Source organism: Microcaecilia unicolor, chromosome 5, assembly GCF_901765095.1.
Source record: "Microcaecilia unicolor chromosome 5, aMicUni1.1, whole genome shotgun sequence".
Lineage (NCBI taxonomy): Eukaryota > Metazoa > Chordata > Amphibia > Gymnophiona > Siphonopidae > Microcaecilia > Microcaecilia unicolor.
In genome coordinates, this window is record NC_044035.1 from 178264831 (window position 1) to 178278448 (window position 13618).

The following is a 13618-nucleotide window of genomic DNA, read 5'->3' on the forward strand; positions in this document are numbered from 1 at the left end:
CTCTGCCTTCTTCCTTTACAAATCTCAGCAGCATCTCTTCCTCTCGGTCCAGCATCTCTTTCCCTTTCCTTCCCCCTTAGAGTGGTCTGGCATCTCACAGTCTCCCCCCCCCCCCCCCCCCCCCCCACTTGCTACCTGTCAACCTTGCTTTTGTGGGCAGCAGTGCTTGAAAACATGCTGTCCTTTGCCAATGCAGGGCGATCCCTTTGCTGCATCCCACCTTTTCTGTTTCTGGTAGATAGGATGTAGAAGAGGGAAGGCCCTGTACTAGTTGGAGGCAGTATGTTTGCAGTACTGCTACTCATAAAAACAAGGTTGGTGGGCCACTAGGGGGTGAGAAATGCTGGGCTAAGGGGGGGGGGAGAAGATAAAGGAGGGAGAGAGAGAGAGAGATGCCAGACTACCAAGGTGGGGAGCAGGGAGCCAATGCATGTGAGGAGGGCACATAGGTATGTTAGCTGGAGAAGGGGCTCAAATTCATGTGTCACATTCCTAATGTGTGTGACTTGGCATGTCTGTTCATGTGTCATATGAAAAGATTCCATTTCATATATGTGCCTGAGATTAAGATTTTAAGAAAAAAAAATTGTTGCATTGGCCGGGAATCGAACCCTGGCCTCCCGCGTGGCAGGCAAGAATTCTACCACTGAACCACCAATGCTTCTGCTGATACTTTTTTCCCCAAAAGCTTTCTTAATTCTTGCTTGGAGGCCCATGGGTAATTATGCTTACTGTCTTGTTTGCCACATCAGCAGCAGCTGGATGGAGCTCTGTGCCAAAAAAGAAAAGTAGAGAGAGAAACAGAGATGAAAAAAGTGACAGAAGAAACTGAGATACAGGGACAAAAAGAAAGGGAATTACTACAAATTATCTTTTACAACAGCTCAGGAAGACAGAATCAACCAAAATAAACTATCAAATAGTGTTAATTTTTTAAGTGACTTGTGCATACAGAACAGCATGATACATCAGGAAGATGGTTTTAAAACTATTTGGGGATATATGTGTTTGAAGGTTCTGCATACATAGTGTCTACTTTTATATGAAATTGGGGTAATTTTATAAACTTTTTTCGGTACATAAAATTAGTTTTGAGGTTTTTTTTTTCAAAATTGAAAAGAGGTCTTGTATTATCAAAACTGCAAGTTACAAGATATAGCAAAGAACAGCATAATATACTAGACAAAGCCACCTTATAGTACATAAACCTGATAACCTCTCAAGTTTTCCATTTTATGAAAAAGGAACCCCCTAAAAAAAACCCACCCGCAAATAAACTGTTTTATATGCATAAAAGGCCTCATCTATGAGATAAGTATGTAAAACATAGGCACAGCAAATGTTCAGACCTATGCTAGCAGGACAGGTTTGGGCAGAGTTACAAAGCATGCATGTTGTTTATAAAATACATGTGTACTGTATGTGCATACTTCATGTGTGTATATTTATGCCTGTGCTAAGCAGATATAAATGTGTGCAGGTTCATTTACCAGCATTTATAGCAATTTCTTTGAGGCTATTTAATAATGAACTCTCCTCCCCAGTTGTTTTAGGGAGATAAAGGATTATTTTGCTGGAATAAACTGTTGATATGATAAAGGAAATGATTATTTATTTATTTAAAACAAAACTTATAGACTGAACTATCACGCAATTCTAGGTGGTTTCCAAAAAAACATACATAATAAAAAAAATTATTTACAAATGACACAAAGACCTTCAAGCACAAATGAACATTTGCGTTCAAATTCTGCACCCTGGTTCATAAAATTATACACGGCGAGGCCCCGGTATACATGGCAGACCTCATAGACTTACTGTAACAACCAGAAACACAAAAAGGTCAGCACGCACATACCTAAATCTCCACTACCCAAGCTGCAAAGGACTAAAATATAAATCAACCTATGCATCCAGCTTCTACATAAGCACGCAACTATGGAATGCACTACCAAACGTCATGAAAACAATGTAGGACCTAACAAACTTCCAGAAATCATTAAAAACCAACTTGTTCAAAAAGGCATACCATAACGATCCAACTTAAACACCTGAACCCTGCAACACAACGACAAAAACTAACTCTTCCTCCTTGATTACCTAATTTACTCTGTCACTCATGAACTCTAACTCAATACCTCTCTGTATTTCTCATACCGGTGTCCTATGTTGGAAGACCCTTACACTACTCTCCCTCTTTTCCCTTCTAGACTATTCATAATGGCTGCCGACAGCGTTAGCAATGTAAGCACGCTGCCTTTGCGTGGCCCAGAAGCCTTCTCTCTGCAGCGAGTGACCTGCCTATGAGGAAAGACGAAGTCACAATAGAGAGAAGGCTTCCAGGCTGTGCAAAGGCAGTGTGCTTACATTGGCAACGCTGCCAGCAGCCCAGAACATGGAAAGGCTGCAGTGGGAGAAGAGCAGAGAGGAGGAGGACAGTAGTGACACCGGAGCTTGCAGGAAGTAGCTGGAAGGAGAGAGAGAGAGATCCCGCCATGCAAGCTGTGTTTGGGGGGGGGGGGGGGCAGTGCCGCCTGGCTCCCCCAAACTAGGAAGATGGGTTGTGAGTGGAAGAGAGGCTGAGAGAAGAGACTGTGGGCTGTGAAAGGGAGAACAGAGCTGAAGGGGCCCAATTTTTGAGAGAGAGATTTTAGGACATGCTTCCAGCCCCACCCCACTATGTCCAGCTGCACCCACTCTGCTTCCTGGCTCCACCCTCTGGCACACCTCAGTTCTGCACCCTTATTTTAAATTCTTTACATCACCCCCTCTGTCAGCATCCTTAATAAAATGTCATCTGCTGCCATGTGACCAGCCTCAAGTGTGACATTTTGCAGCTTTTATCGCTAGACTGGCCCATAGCAGCAGGAGATGAGGTCTTATTAATGTTTTTACTGCTACCGAAGAAATAAAAGAAGAGATGCCAAAGAAGGCCCATTCCAAAGCTGGAAGATTTACCATCACTATCCTGGAGCTTTAAAGCTAATGAGTGAGCATTTTTCATAGGCACCAGCCATGTCTAACGCCAGCTCTAGCAGATATACATTCTAAAAAATGACATGTAATCAATAAGTAGAAAATAAAATTCTTTTTTCTAACTTTGATATCTGGTCATTTTATTTTTCTAATTGGGTTGGTCCCAGTCTCTGGTTTTTGCTTTCCTCTGTCTTCTCTTAACTCTCTTGCCATGGTTTCCTTGTCCATGCTGACATTTCTTCTCTCTCTATGTTCACCATCCATCTCTTGCTCAGTGGCGTCTAGACCAAGGGCGTAGCCAGACACCCAATTTTGGGTGGGCCTGGGCCCAAGGTGGGTGGGCAGAAGAATCCCGCACCATCCCACAGGTGATTTGGTCTCTCCTCTCACCTGCATGCTATATGGTCTCTCAAAACATCCCCCCTCTCCCGCATATCTTTTAAATAGCAGATTTTCACCGTCAGTGAGCAGCAACTAATACACTCATGTTGGCCCCACAGCCTTCCACTGACACAACTTCCTGTTAACGCATAAGCAGGAATATAAGTACATAAGTAGTGCCATACTGGGAAAGACCAAAGGTCCATCTAGCCCAGCATCCTGTCACCGACAGTGGCCAATCCAGGTCAAGGGCACCTGGCACGCTCCCCAAACGTAAAAACATTCCAGACAAGTTATACCTAAAAATGAGGAATTTTTCCAGTCCATTTAATAGCGGTCTATGGACTTGTCCTTTAGGAATCTATCTAATCCCTTTTTAAACTCCGTCAAGCTAACCGCCCGTACCACGTTCTCCGGCAATGAATTCCAGAGTCTAATTACACGTTGGGTGAAGAAAAATTTTCTCCGATTCGTTTTAAATTTACCACACTGTAGCTTCAACTCATGCCCTCTAGTCCTAGTATTTTTGGATAGCGTGAACAGTCGCTTCACATCCACCCGATCCATTCCACTCATTATTTTATACACTTCTATCATATCTCCCCTCAGCCGTCTCTTCTCCAAGCTGAAAAGCCCTAGCCTTCTCAGCCTCTCTTCATAGGAAAGTCGCCCCATCCCCACTATCATTTTCGTCGCCCTTCGCTGTACCTTTTCCAATTCTACTATATCTTTTTTGAGATACGGAGACCAGTACTGAACACAATACTCCAGGTGCGGTCGCACCATGGAGCGATACAACGGCATTATAACATCCGCACACCTGGACTCCATACCCTTCTTAATAACACCCAACATTCTATTCGCTTTCCTAGCCGCAGCAGCACACTGAGCAGAAGGTTTCAGTGTATCATCGACGACGACACCCAGATCCCTTTCTTGATCCGTAACTCCTAACGCAGAACCTTGCAAGACGTAGCTATAATTCGGGTTCCTCTTACCCACATGCATCACTTTGCACTTGTCAACATTGAACTTCATCTGCCACTTGCACGCCCATTCTCCCAGTCTCGCAAGGTCCTCCTGTAATCGTTCACATTCCTCCTGCGACTTGACGACCCTGAATAATTTTGTGTCATCGGCGAATTTAATTACCTCACTAGTTATTCCCATCTCTAGGTCATTTATAAATACATTAAAAAGCAACGGACCCAGCACAGACCCCTGCGGGACCCCACTAACTACCCTCCTCCACTGAGAATATGTCAGAGGGAAGGCTGTGGGGCTGGTGTGAGTAGTATGTATCAGCTGCTGCTCGCTGCAGGCGAAGATCTGCTATTTACAAGGTATGCAGGAGGGACAGTTGTTGGGAGTTTTCAACTGGTGGGACTTGGGAATCCCTGCAAGCCACATCATAGGTGTGCTGCTACTGGGTGGGCCTGAGCCCAAAGTGGGTGGGCCTGGGCCAACCCAAGCCCATCCTTGGCTACGCCACTGGTCTAGACATAAATATCTGGGTGGCAACTGGAGGCCAAGCTATGCATGGGGGGTGGCAGGCCAAAATGACATATCCACACATCAGATCTAGTAGTGGTGGTGGTGTGCGGTGGGGGGGGGGGGGGGGGGGGGGGAGGGAATACTGAACATGTTGCACTGAGGAAGAGGAAGAAAGGAAACTGTTGGACCACAGTGGGCCCTGTGCTCAGGATCACTTTTATCCAGTGTTTTTTCTTTTTTCTAGAAAAAATAAGGTGCTGGTTCCTTAGGGGATGGTGTGACTATCCATGGCTCCGCCCCACAGTAGCCACATATCCCTGTTAACAGCAGCACAACACATAAAAGAGCTAAAATTGTTGCGATTAAATTATGTACCCTGTTTTTACCCTGACCCTTTACACTGGACCATCAATGTATTAAGTTTCAACATAATTTGCTTTCACAGAATGGTGGGTGGGACATGACAGAAGAAGGCCCTGCAGGCCAGATGGAAACAGGCTGTGTGCAGAGCTGCCAGCAACTTAAAGCAAGCTGGGGGTGGGGGGGCAGGGGAAAGGGGAGAGAGTGTGAGATGTCAGATTTGAGGGGGGGGGGGATGAACAGAGAAAGAGAGTGTGAGATGCTGGAATGAGGAGGGAGCTAAACCGAGAGAGTGAGAGATGCTGGAACAGAGGGGGAGACTAGGAAAGAAAAAGAAATGCCAGACAGCTAGGGCAGGGATGTGTGAGAGGAGGGCAAGTGGGAGCTCTTGGCTCCCCAGTGGGACTGCAGGAGATGACCTGCAAAAGTGGGAGTTTTCGGTTTAATGTGGGAGACTTGGCAGGTATGGGAATGCAAGCTGGGGGGAGGGGAGGCATGATACAAAGAGAAGTGAGTGATGGGTTTTCTGGAGAAAGAGCAATAGAGAGATGAAGGAGACTACGAGAAATTCTTCTGAACTTAGTGAGGAGGGCACTGATAGGGGAGAGAGGCTGAGAAAAGGGTTCTGAGAAGAAAGAGGATCATGGCTGGAGAGTAGAAGCACTAAGGGCTGAAGAGAGGAATGGAAATGACAGGAGAGGTGAGACTAGAAAGAGAAAGTCAAGATCAAGTAGAGAAAGGATAGATGTGAGTCATAGGCACAATTTGAAAATCATAGGCTTTCCCTACAAGTGAACAAACCCAAATATCACTGGAAGGGAGATATAATATTGGTAATTGGGCTTGGTCAGCTGTTGGGTGGCAGCGGTATCTGTTTTATTTTCAGCCTTGTGGTTACTGGGGTAAATAAGGTATTTGGTGTGGGGGGGGGGGGGGGAGGATGGGGAAAGGGGAGGAAATTGTAGTAGCATACAATACCATGAACTAATCTCCTTTTAAAAACTCCTTTCCATCAGCAGGCTCTGATATCGAGAGCGGATATGGCCAGTAGTTGACTGAAGAGAAATGAAGAGTAGCACTGATCCCATTTTTATTCCCCCATTATATCTTACATGATGTAGAAATTGTGGGCCTAATGGGGGCATTGGGCTATACAAGCCTAAAGAACAACAGCAGCAATAATTTTTCTTTTTTTTTTATGTTACATTTGTACCCCATGCTTTCCCACTCATGGCAGGCTGGAAGAAGAGAAATTTGTATTGAATTGATGAGTTCAGCACCCCCAATCGTTTTCAAAAGTTGTTTCTGATTGATGCGATATGTTTGTATATTGTAAGGGATTTGATATACCACCTTTCCGTGTAGCAGCCAAAGCAGAATTTCTAGGGGGAGCAAGGGGCAAATTGCCTCAAAGACGCTGTGTTTTCTGGTTTGGCTCTCTGGCTTTCCTCCTGCTTAATTGCTGAATCCTTGCTCCCCTCTTTGCTCTTGGGAAGCTCTGCAGCCACCTCCAGATATCAACTTAGCTTCCTAAGCTGGATATTTATTCCTTGGCCATTGGAGTAGTATCATGCTGGTAGGCCATAAAGTAGCTTAGTATGAGTGTATGTTCCAATGTTCTGGGCTGCTGCAACATGTTTTCCCAACCTGCATGTAATCTCTGAGGTTTCAAGCGTGATCCTTGCTGGGCTTCCAGGGCTCACGGTGGCCGTGTGGCAGAGAATCTCATGTGACTCAGTAGGCAGGGGGTTGCCACTAGCCTGGAATTTATGAATACCAGGAGAAATGCTGCAGTGCAGAGGATGGGGAACCAGTCCCAAAAAAGCAAGGAATGTGCCCTGAGCCAGGGAGAGTAGATCAGGGAAATGGTCCAAGCCTGTGAGAGATGGAAAGTCACAAACTGAGAGATGAGTTAAACCTGACAATGAAAGGGGAGCATGGGCAGGACCGCCGAGAGGGGGGGGGGGGGCAGGGGGGACAAACTTCCCCAGGCCTCCAAGGGGGGCCCGGCGCCGCAGTCCCTGATCTCATCCACTCTTGCTCCATCGACCGTCCGCCACTGGGCCGGGCTCCCCACATTGAAATCATCACAGCGCCTCACCTGTCACCTCGCTCCATGACTGAAAGCGCAGCCGGCAGCGGCAGATCGGATTCGCCTCCCTTCAGGCCTTCCCTCCCTGTGTCCTGCCCTCGTCTCTTGTAACTTCCATGAGGGCGGGACACAGGGAGGGAAGGCCCGAAGGGAGGCAAATCTGACCAGCCATTGCTGGCTGCGCTTTCAGTCACGGAGCGAGGTGACAGGTGAGGCGCTGTTATGATTTCAATGCGGGAGGCCCAGCCCGGTGGCGGACGGAGAGGGGGCGGGTGGGGACTGCGGTATGGCGGCCTGGGGGGGCTGCCGCGATGACGACCTTGGGGGGGGCTCGGCTCAGTCTCTCAGCGGCCCTGAGCATGGGCGGGGCTCAAACACTTACACCTGCTCTATGGATGACATAACTGCCTAACTGTTAGGGGGCGTATATACCTGATTAGACTAGTATTCTAGTAGGCAACTACATTCCTTTACAGAATAGGCTTTTTCCACCGGCCCTCTGGGTACCTAATTGTAGGCACCCTGCTATAGACTTGCCCTCCACACAGATAGTGCCGTAGCAGTCAATGACAATTTTCAGTGGCACTAAATTGACAAACAAGGGATTTGTACGTAGCGGTTCCTCACAACTGAATAAACCCCTTTTGAATAGCCTGTGTAGTTTGAGAGGTCCGCAAAGAACATGCATTAGAGAGAAGTATATGCAACAGAAACAGACAAACATCTGTTTGCGAGATGTAAGTGCAGTAGATTCTGCCTAGAGGTAGGAAGCTGCACAAAAACATACTTCAGTCTCTTTCAGGCCTTCTTTTCTGTGTTTCTATATTTTGGAATTCATTTACACAGGCTCCAACCAGGACACGACACACAATGACACTCACTCCTTTAGGTATAATAAAATCTGTATTTTACTGAATTCAGATTACAAAAGTTCACTTCAAATATATCATTCTACAAACTTTAACACTTAAGTAGGAAAAATAGAGCCTTCTTTAAAGATAAATTAGTTTAGTTTATACCCTACAAATGTGAATAAAATAATATTTTAAACATTCGTTTTTCATTTTTATATTACATTCTACAAACTGTAGCTATATTTATATTTAATATATAATGGCTTCACTACAGCTATTATTCAAAAACATAATAAGTTAGTAAACACCATATATGCTAAAGAGAGCTAAAGCCTAAATAATCTGAATAAATATATGCTTAAAAACAAAGTAAACAGGAAAACACTGGTTCATTAAATTTTGGGAGATCAGGTTGATCAATTTCTGGCAAAAAGTCCCAAATAGGTCAGTAGTATACCTCACCGGTTTTCAGCACAGCTAATTTTCATATTTTTGAAGGTGGCCATACCCACTTCCAGCTGCATCTGCCAATCAGAATTGAGGATCGGCCCAAGCCCCAACCACTCTCCACCCCTCGATGATATCACATGATGTGATGCCATAGCCCCACCCTTTTGCATAACCCCACTTTATTTGCATAACCCCACCCCAATCCCACCCCTGTTCATAGCCTACCCCCTATGCCCCACCCTATGTTATAACTCCCCCATGCTACGCCTCTTTCAAGATGGTGGTGAGTACTGGACGACCCTACATCATTTTCACAATACTCACTGCCATCTTGGTTGAGTCAAGTGACAGGAAGTAATATCTGAAAAAGCTAAAAGAATGGTCTAAGGTTTGGCAATTAAAATTCAATGCGAAGAAATGCAAAGTGATGCACTTAGGGAGTAGAAATCCACGGGAGGCGTATGTGTTAGGCAGGGAGAGTCTGCTAGGTACGGACGGGGAGAGGGATCTTGGGGTGATAGTATCTGAGGATCTGAAGGCGGTGGCCGTAGCTAGAAGGTTGCTAGGCTGTATAGGGAGAGGCGTGACCAGCAGAAGAAAAGAGGTGTTGATGCCCCTGTACAAGTCGTTGGTGAGGCCCCACCTGGAGTATTGTGTTCAGTTTTGGAGGCCGTATCTTGCTAAGGATGTAAAAAGAATTGAAGCGGTGCAAAGAAAAGCTACGAGGATGGTATGGGATTTACGTTACAAGACGTATGAGGAGAGACTTGCTGACCTGGACATGTATACCCTGGAGGAAAGGAGAAACAGGGGTGATATGATACAGACGTTCAAATATTTGAAAGGTATTAATCCGCAAACGAACCTTTTCCGGAGATGGGAAGGCGGTAGAACAAGAGGGCATGAAATGATATTGAAGGGGGGCAGACTTAAGAAAAATGTCAGGAAGTTTTTTTTCACGGAGAGGGTGGTGGATGCTTGGAATGCCCTCCCGCGGGAGGTGATGGAGAGGAAAACGGTAACGGAATTCAAACATGCGTGGGATAAACATAAAGGAATCCTGTTCAGAAGGAAGGGATCCTCAGGAGCTTAGCCTTGAATGGGTGGCAGAGACGGTTGGGAGGCAGGGCTAGTGCTGGGCAGACTTATACGGTCTGTGCCAGGGCTGGTGGTTGGGAGGCAGGGATAGTGCTGGGTAGACTTATACGGTGTGTGCCAGAGCCGGTGGTGGGAGGCGGGGCTGGTGGTTGGGAGGCGGGGATAGTACTGGGCGGACTTATACGGTCTGTGCCCTGAAAAAGACAGGTACAAATCAAGGTAAGGTATACACAAAAAACTAGCACATATGAGTTTATCTTGTTGGGCAGACTGGATGGACCGTGCAGGTCTTTTTCTGCCGTCATCTACTATGTTACTATGTAATGTCAATTGCCCCAACACTGCCCCCAACAGTCTCAAAGGAGCCCCAACAGTCTCAAAGGAGCATGTGCAGTTTGCACAGCTACTATATCCCTGAAAACTCAGACTGGCTGGGTGTGCCTCAAGGACTGGGTTGAAAACCCCTGCCATACAAAAGGGACGTAGGTCACATTCAAAACATGGCAGCTTACTTGCGTTTGAAAAGCATTTCATCTCTAGTGAGTGTTTTTATTGACTGGAAAAAGTTACAGGTAAGGAAACTAACATTCTTATGAAAATAGTTACAGAACAATTTCTTTATCCATGGATTGTTTACTCTTAACAGTTTTAACAAAAGAAACATTGTGTAAAATATAAGGAAAAAGATTACGACTACAATACAAACAGGCATAGATTTTAGCAAATAAGGGTAAGTAAGTAAAACACGTGCAAAGAAGTTTTCGAGTACAATTCAAACAGGTGTTGATTTTAGCAAATACAAGCTAAAATACAAGCACAATACAAGCAAGCACAGGTTTTATTTCTTTACCACAGAGTAGCTTTCACAGTACTAGTGACACCTGTGGCAGGGTTGTCCAGACGTGTTGGGAATGAGCTGTGAGAGGGTGGAGAGGGTAGCTCTATGTGTGTGTGCATGTGTGTTTGGCTGCTAAGATGTGGTTCCACGTTAGAAGTCACCGATCAAGACTCGACACGGTAGCCTTGTTTCGACATACACAATGTCTGCCTCAGGAGTCTGCTGGTTTGGGTCTTGGAACAATAATGATGGTAAGAGTTAAAAGCTCTGAGGGTCTTTAAAAAGACCGTGCAGGTACACCGTTCTGCCCCGCGACACTGACAGAGAATTGTCAATACCTGCACGATCTTTCCACATGTTGGAAGAATAAAGTAGATTGGTTGAACCAGTGGTTTGTCCAGCTGTCCTTCATTTCCCACTTCTACTTTCACTGGCAAGTAATGTGAAACAGGAAGTGTCCCTATGGGCGCTATCATCTTGGATTTCTTCAACCATTACTCACCGCCATATTGAAAAGGGGCTTTGTCTGGGTGGAGTTATGACAGCACTTCTTGTAGCATCACAAGAAGGGAGGGTTTGGGGGCTGGGCTATGACATCACACCTTATTTCCTCAGAGGTGTGGTTCCTCTCACCTACCTCCAGGCCCAAACAGGTTTCTCCCTGTTTCACTCGCGGAGGTATTCTCTCTCTCTCTCCTTCCCTCAGAGCCTTCGTGTTTCAACCTCTGCTTTTTCCAGTAGAGATTACTCTATCCCAGCGTCAGACTTGGGAGTTCTTGTACCAAGTAGAGTGCTGCTGAGCCCGGTATTTGGACCAGGTTCTGCTTGGTGGCCGGACAACTCCGGGTTTCACCTGCGCTGACCACCGTTCCCAGAGGTTCAGCCCCTAGGTGCAGGCAGCCTGCAGGACTTACGAGACGGGGCTGGAAGCGGGGTGGTGAACATATCAGCCAGGCAGGCAGCAGGCAAGAGTGTGATCTAGATACAGGCAATGTCAATAGACAGGCAGCAGGCAAGGGAATAATCCAGGTACAGGCAATGTCAATAGGCAGGCAGCAGGCAAGAGAGTAATCCGGGTACAGGCAAAGTCAATAGGCAAGCAGCAGACAGGAGAGTAATCCAGGAACAGGCAAAGTCAGCAACGGGGAACAAAGTAGAGAAGAAGCAAACAGAGCAAAGTAAACACCTGCCAAAGTAGAAGCCGAAGCATTGAGGCAGGGAAGAGTTCCACAGAAATAGTGCTGGCATCAGGCATTCGCTGGAAACAGCTGAGAAGCAGAGTAGGCATTGGAAGAAGGGGAGCAAGGGAAACAGCCAGGCATCCAACAGGGAAAGAGCAGAGGGGGCAGGGAGGGCCCATAGGTTAAGGGCTGAGAGATGAACAACCAGGACACCAGTCACGGGGAGCCAATCCCCATGGAGCAATGAGGCGGGGCAGAGATGCCGGGAGTCGCCCAACCAGTGTCCGCAGGGGAGAGGAGCGGAGCACTGTGGGTCGAAAGCACCGGCAGGCGCAAGCACACATGCCAACGGACAGATGCCAGCAAACGCTGCTGAAGGGAACCCCAGCCCACACCGATGGAGGGAGCACCATTACTGGCAAGATGAGGGGCGTGACACCCAGAAGCCCCTACTTATTGTGCTGGGCAGGATACTCCCTCACTCACGGGTCCTGTTGGGGGTTTGGACAACCAAACACCTCTTGCACAAAATGGCAGATACTTTTATTTCTCTTCACTCCTCCCAATTACCATTCCCTGCCAGTCATTAATGTATCATATCTTTCCTGCATGCCACATCAACAGAACTGTACCAATACACATTCCCCCCATATATTTCGGCTAGGTATATCCCTCCTCCCTGTCGATAACCACTCCCATCACTCCTCCCAGCCCCTGGTCAGGAGCCAGATATGATTCAGTAATCCCCTGGGGGAACTCACCCAGACCTCACTCCATTGTTGGTTCTCCCCAGGGGGCTACATGTTTATCCCACACATTTTTGAATTCCTTCACGATTTTTTGTCTCCACCATCTTCCTCAGGAGGGTACTCCAGGCATCCGCCACCCTCTCTGTGAAAAATACTTTCTGACGTTACTCCTAAGTCAATCACCCTATAACCTCAATTTCTGTCTTCTAGTTCTACCACTTTCCTTTCACTCCAAGGTCTCTCTCCGGAATTGTGTTTATCAATCTCTCACCCCCTATTGCATGCATCTCCTTTGGATTTCTACACCCTAAGTGCATCACTTTGCATTTCTTTGCATTAAGCCAGTCCTCAAACCATTCTAATTTCTGTAGATCTCTTCTTATGTTTTTTACTCCCTTTGTGGTATCCACTCTGTTGTATATGGTTTATTTTATTTGATATACTCCTCTTTCTTTGGGCAATAACAGAGAGGTGTACATTAGTTAAAATCAAATTTAATAACAAGGGAAAAGAACACCATGCAATGACAGAAAAGCACACTCAGAAAAGGAAAGAGTATAGAATTAAGATTGGGGAGGGATCTAGCAAACAAAAGAGACTCTGACAACAGGGACAACAGCTGACAACAACTAACAACAGAACAAGAAAAAACAAGAGGGTCAGGGGAAAGATTTGCAAGCATCAGTGAATCCAACTCATCCAACTGTAGGTTAAAAGATTTCTCAAAGAAATAGATCTTCAAAGAGGACCTAAATCTTTGATAAGAGGGTTCATCAGGTTTTGAGGAAGGGAATTCCATAGTGATTGTGCAGTACAAAAAAAAAGCTTGTCTTTGTTGTTTGGTAGTAGACCTGATGTACCGATGGAATATGAAGACGTAAATCATTAGCCGAACGGAGAGACCTGGATGGTGAGTAAAGTTGAGCCAGCAAAGCCAGATAAGAAGGCGTGTCAGTATGAATAGTAAGAATCTTGAAATGAATGCAGGAAGAAATGGGTATTCAGTGCTGTTGAATAAGTAAGGGAGTGATAAGAGTTATACGGTTAATTCTGCTGGCATTTGAGAGAATACGACAGCAGTATTCTGAATAGTTTGAAGACAACGGTTCAAATGTTGTGGAAGAGCAGAGTAAATTATATTACAG

At 46.0% G+C, this 13618-nt stretch overlaps 1 protein-coding gene and 1 non-coding gene across 2 annotated transcripts in view; both read right to left on the minus strand.

Annotated features, from left to right (window-relative positions):
* Nucleotides 1-177: 177 nt before the first annotated feature.
* The window catches only part of LOC115470438 (C-type lectin domain family 18 member A-like), a 221084-nt gene continuing 207643 nt past the window's right edge, over nucleotides 178-13618 (minus strand). The window contains exon 12 of the mRNA XM_030203619.1: nucleotides 178-770. Within this exon, the coding sequence (XP_030059479.1) occupies nucleotides 694-770 (77 nt within the window). The 3' untranslated portion in view covers nucleotides 178-693. The remainder of the gene's footprint in view (nucleotides 771-13618) is intronic.
* On the minus strand, nucleotides 591-661 carry TRNAG-GCC. Its single transcript has one exon. It is a non-coding gene; the product is annotated as a tRNA-Gly (tRNA).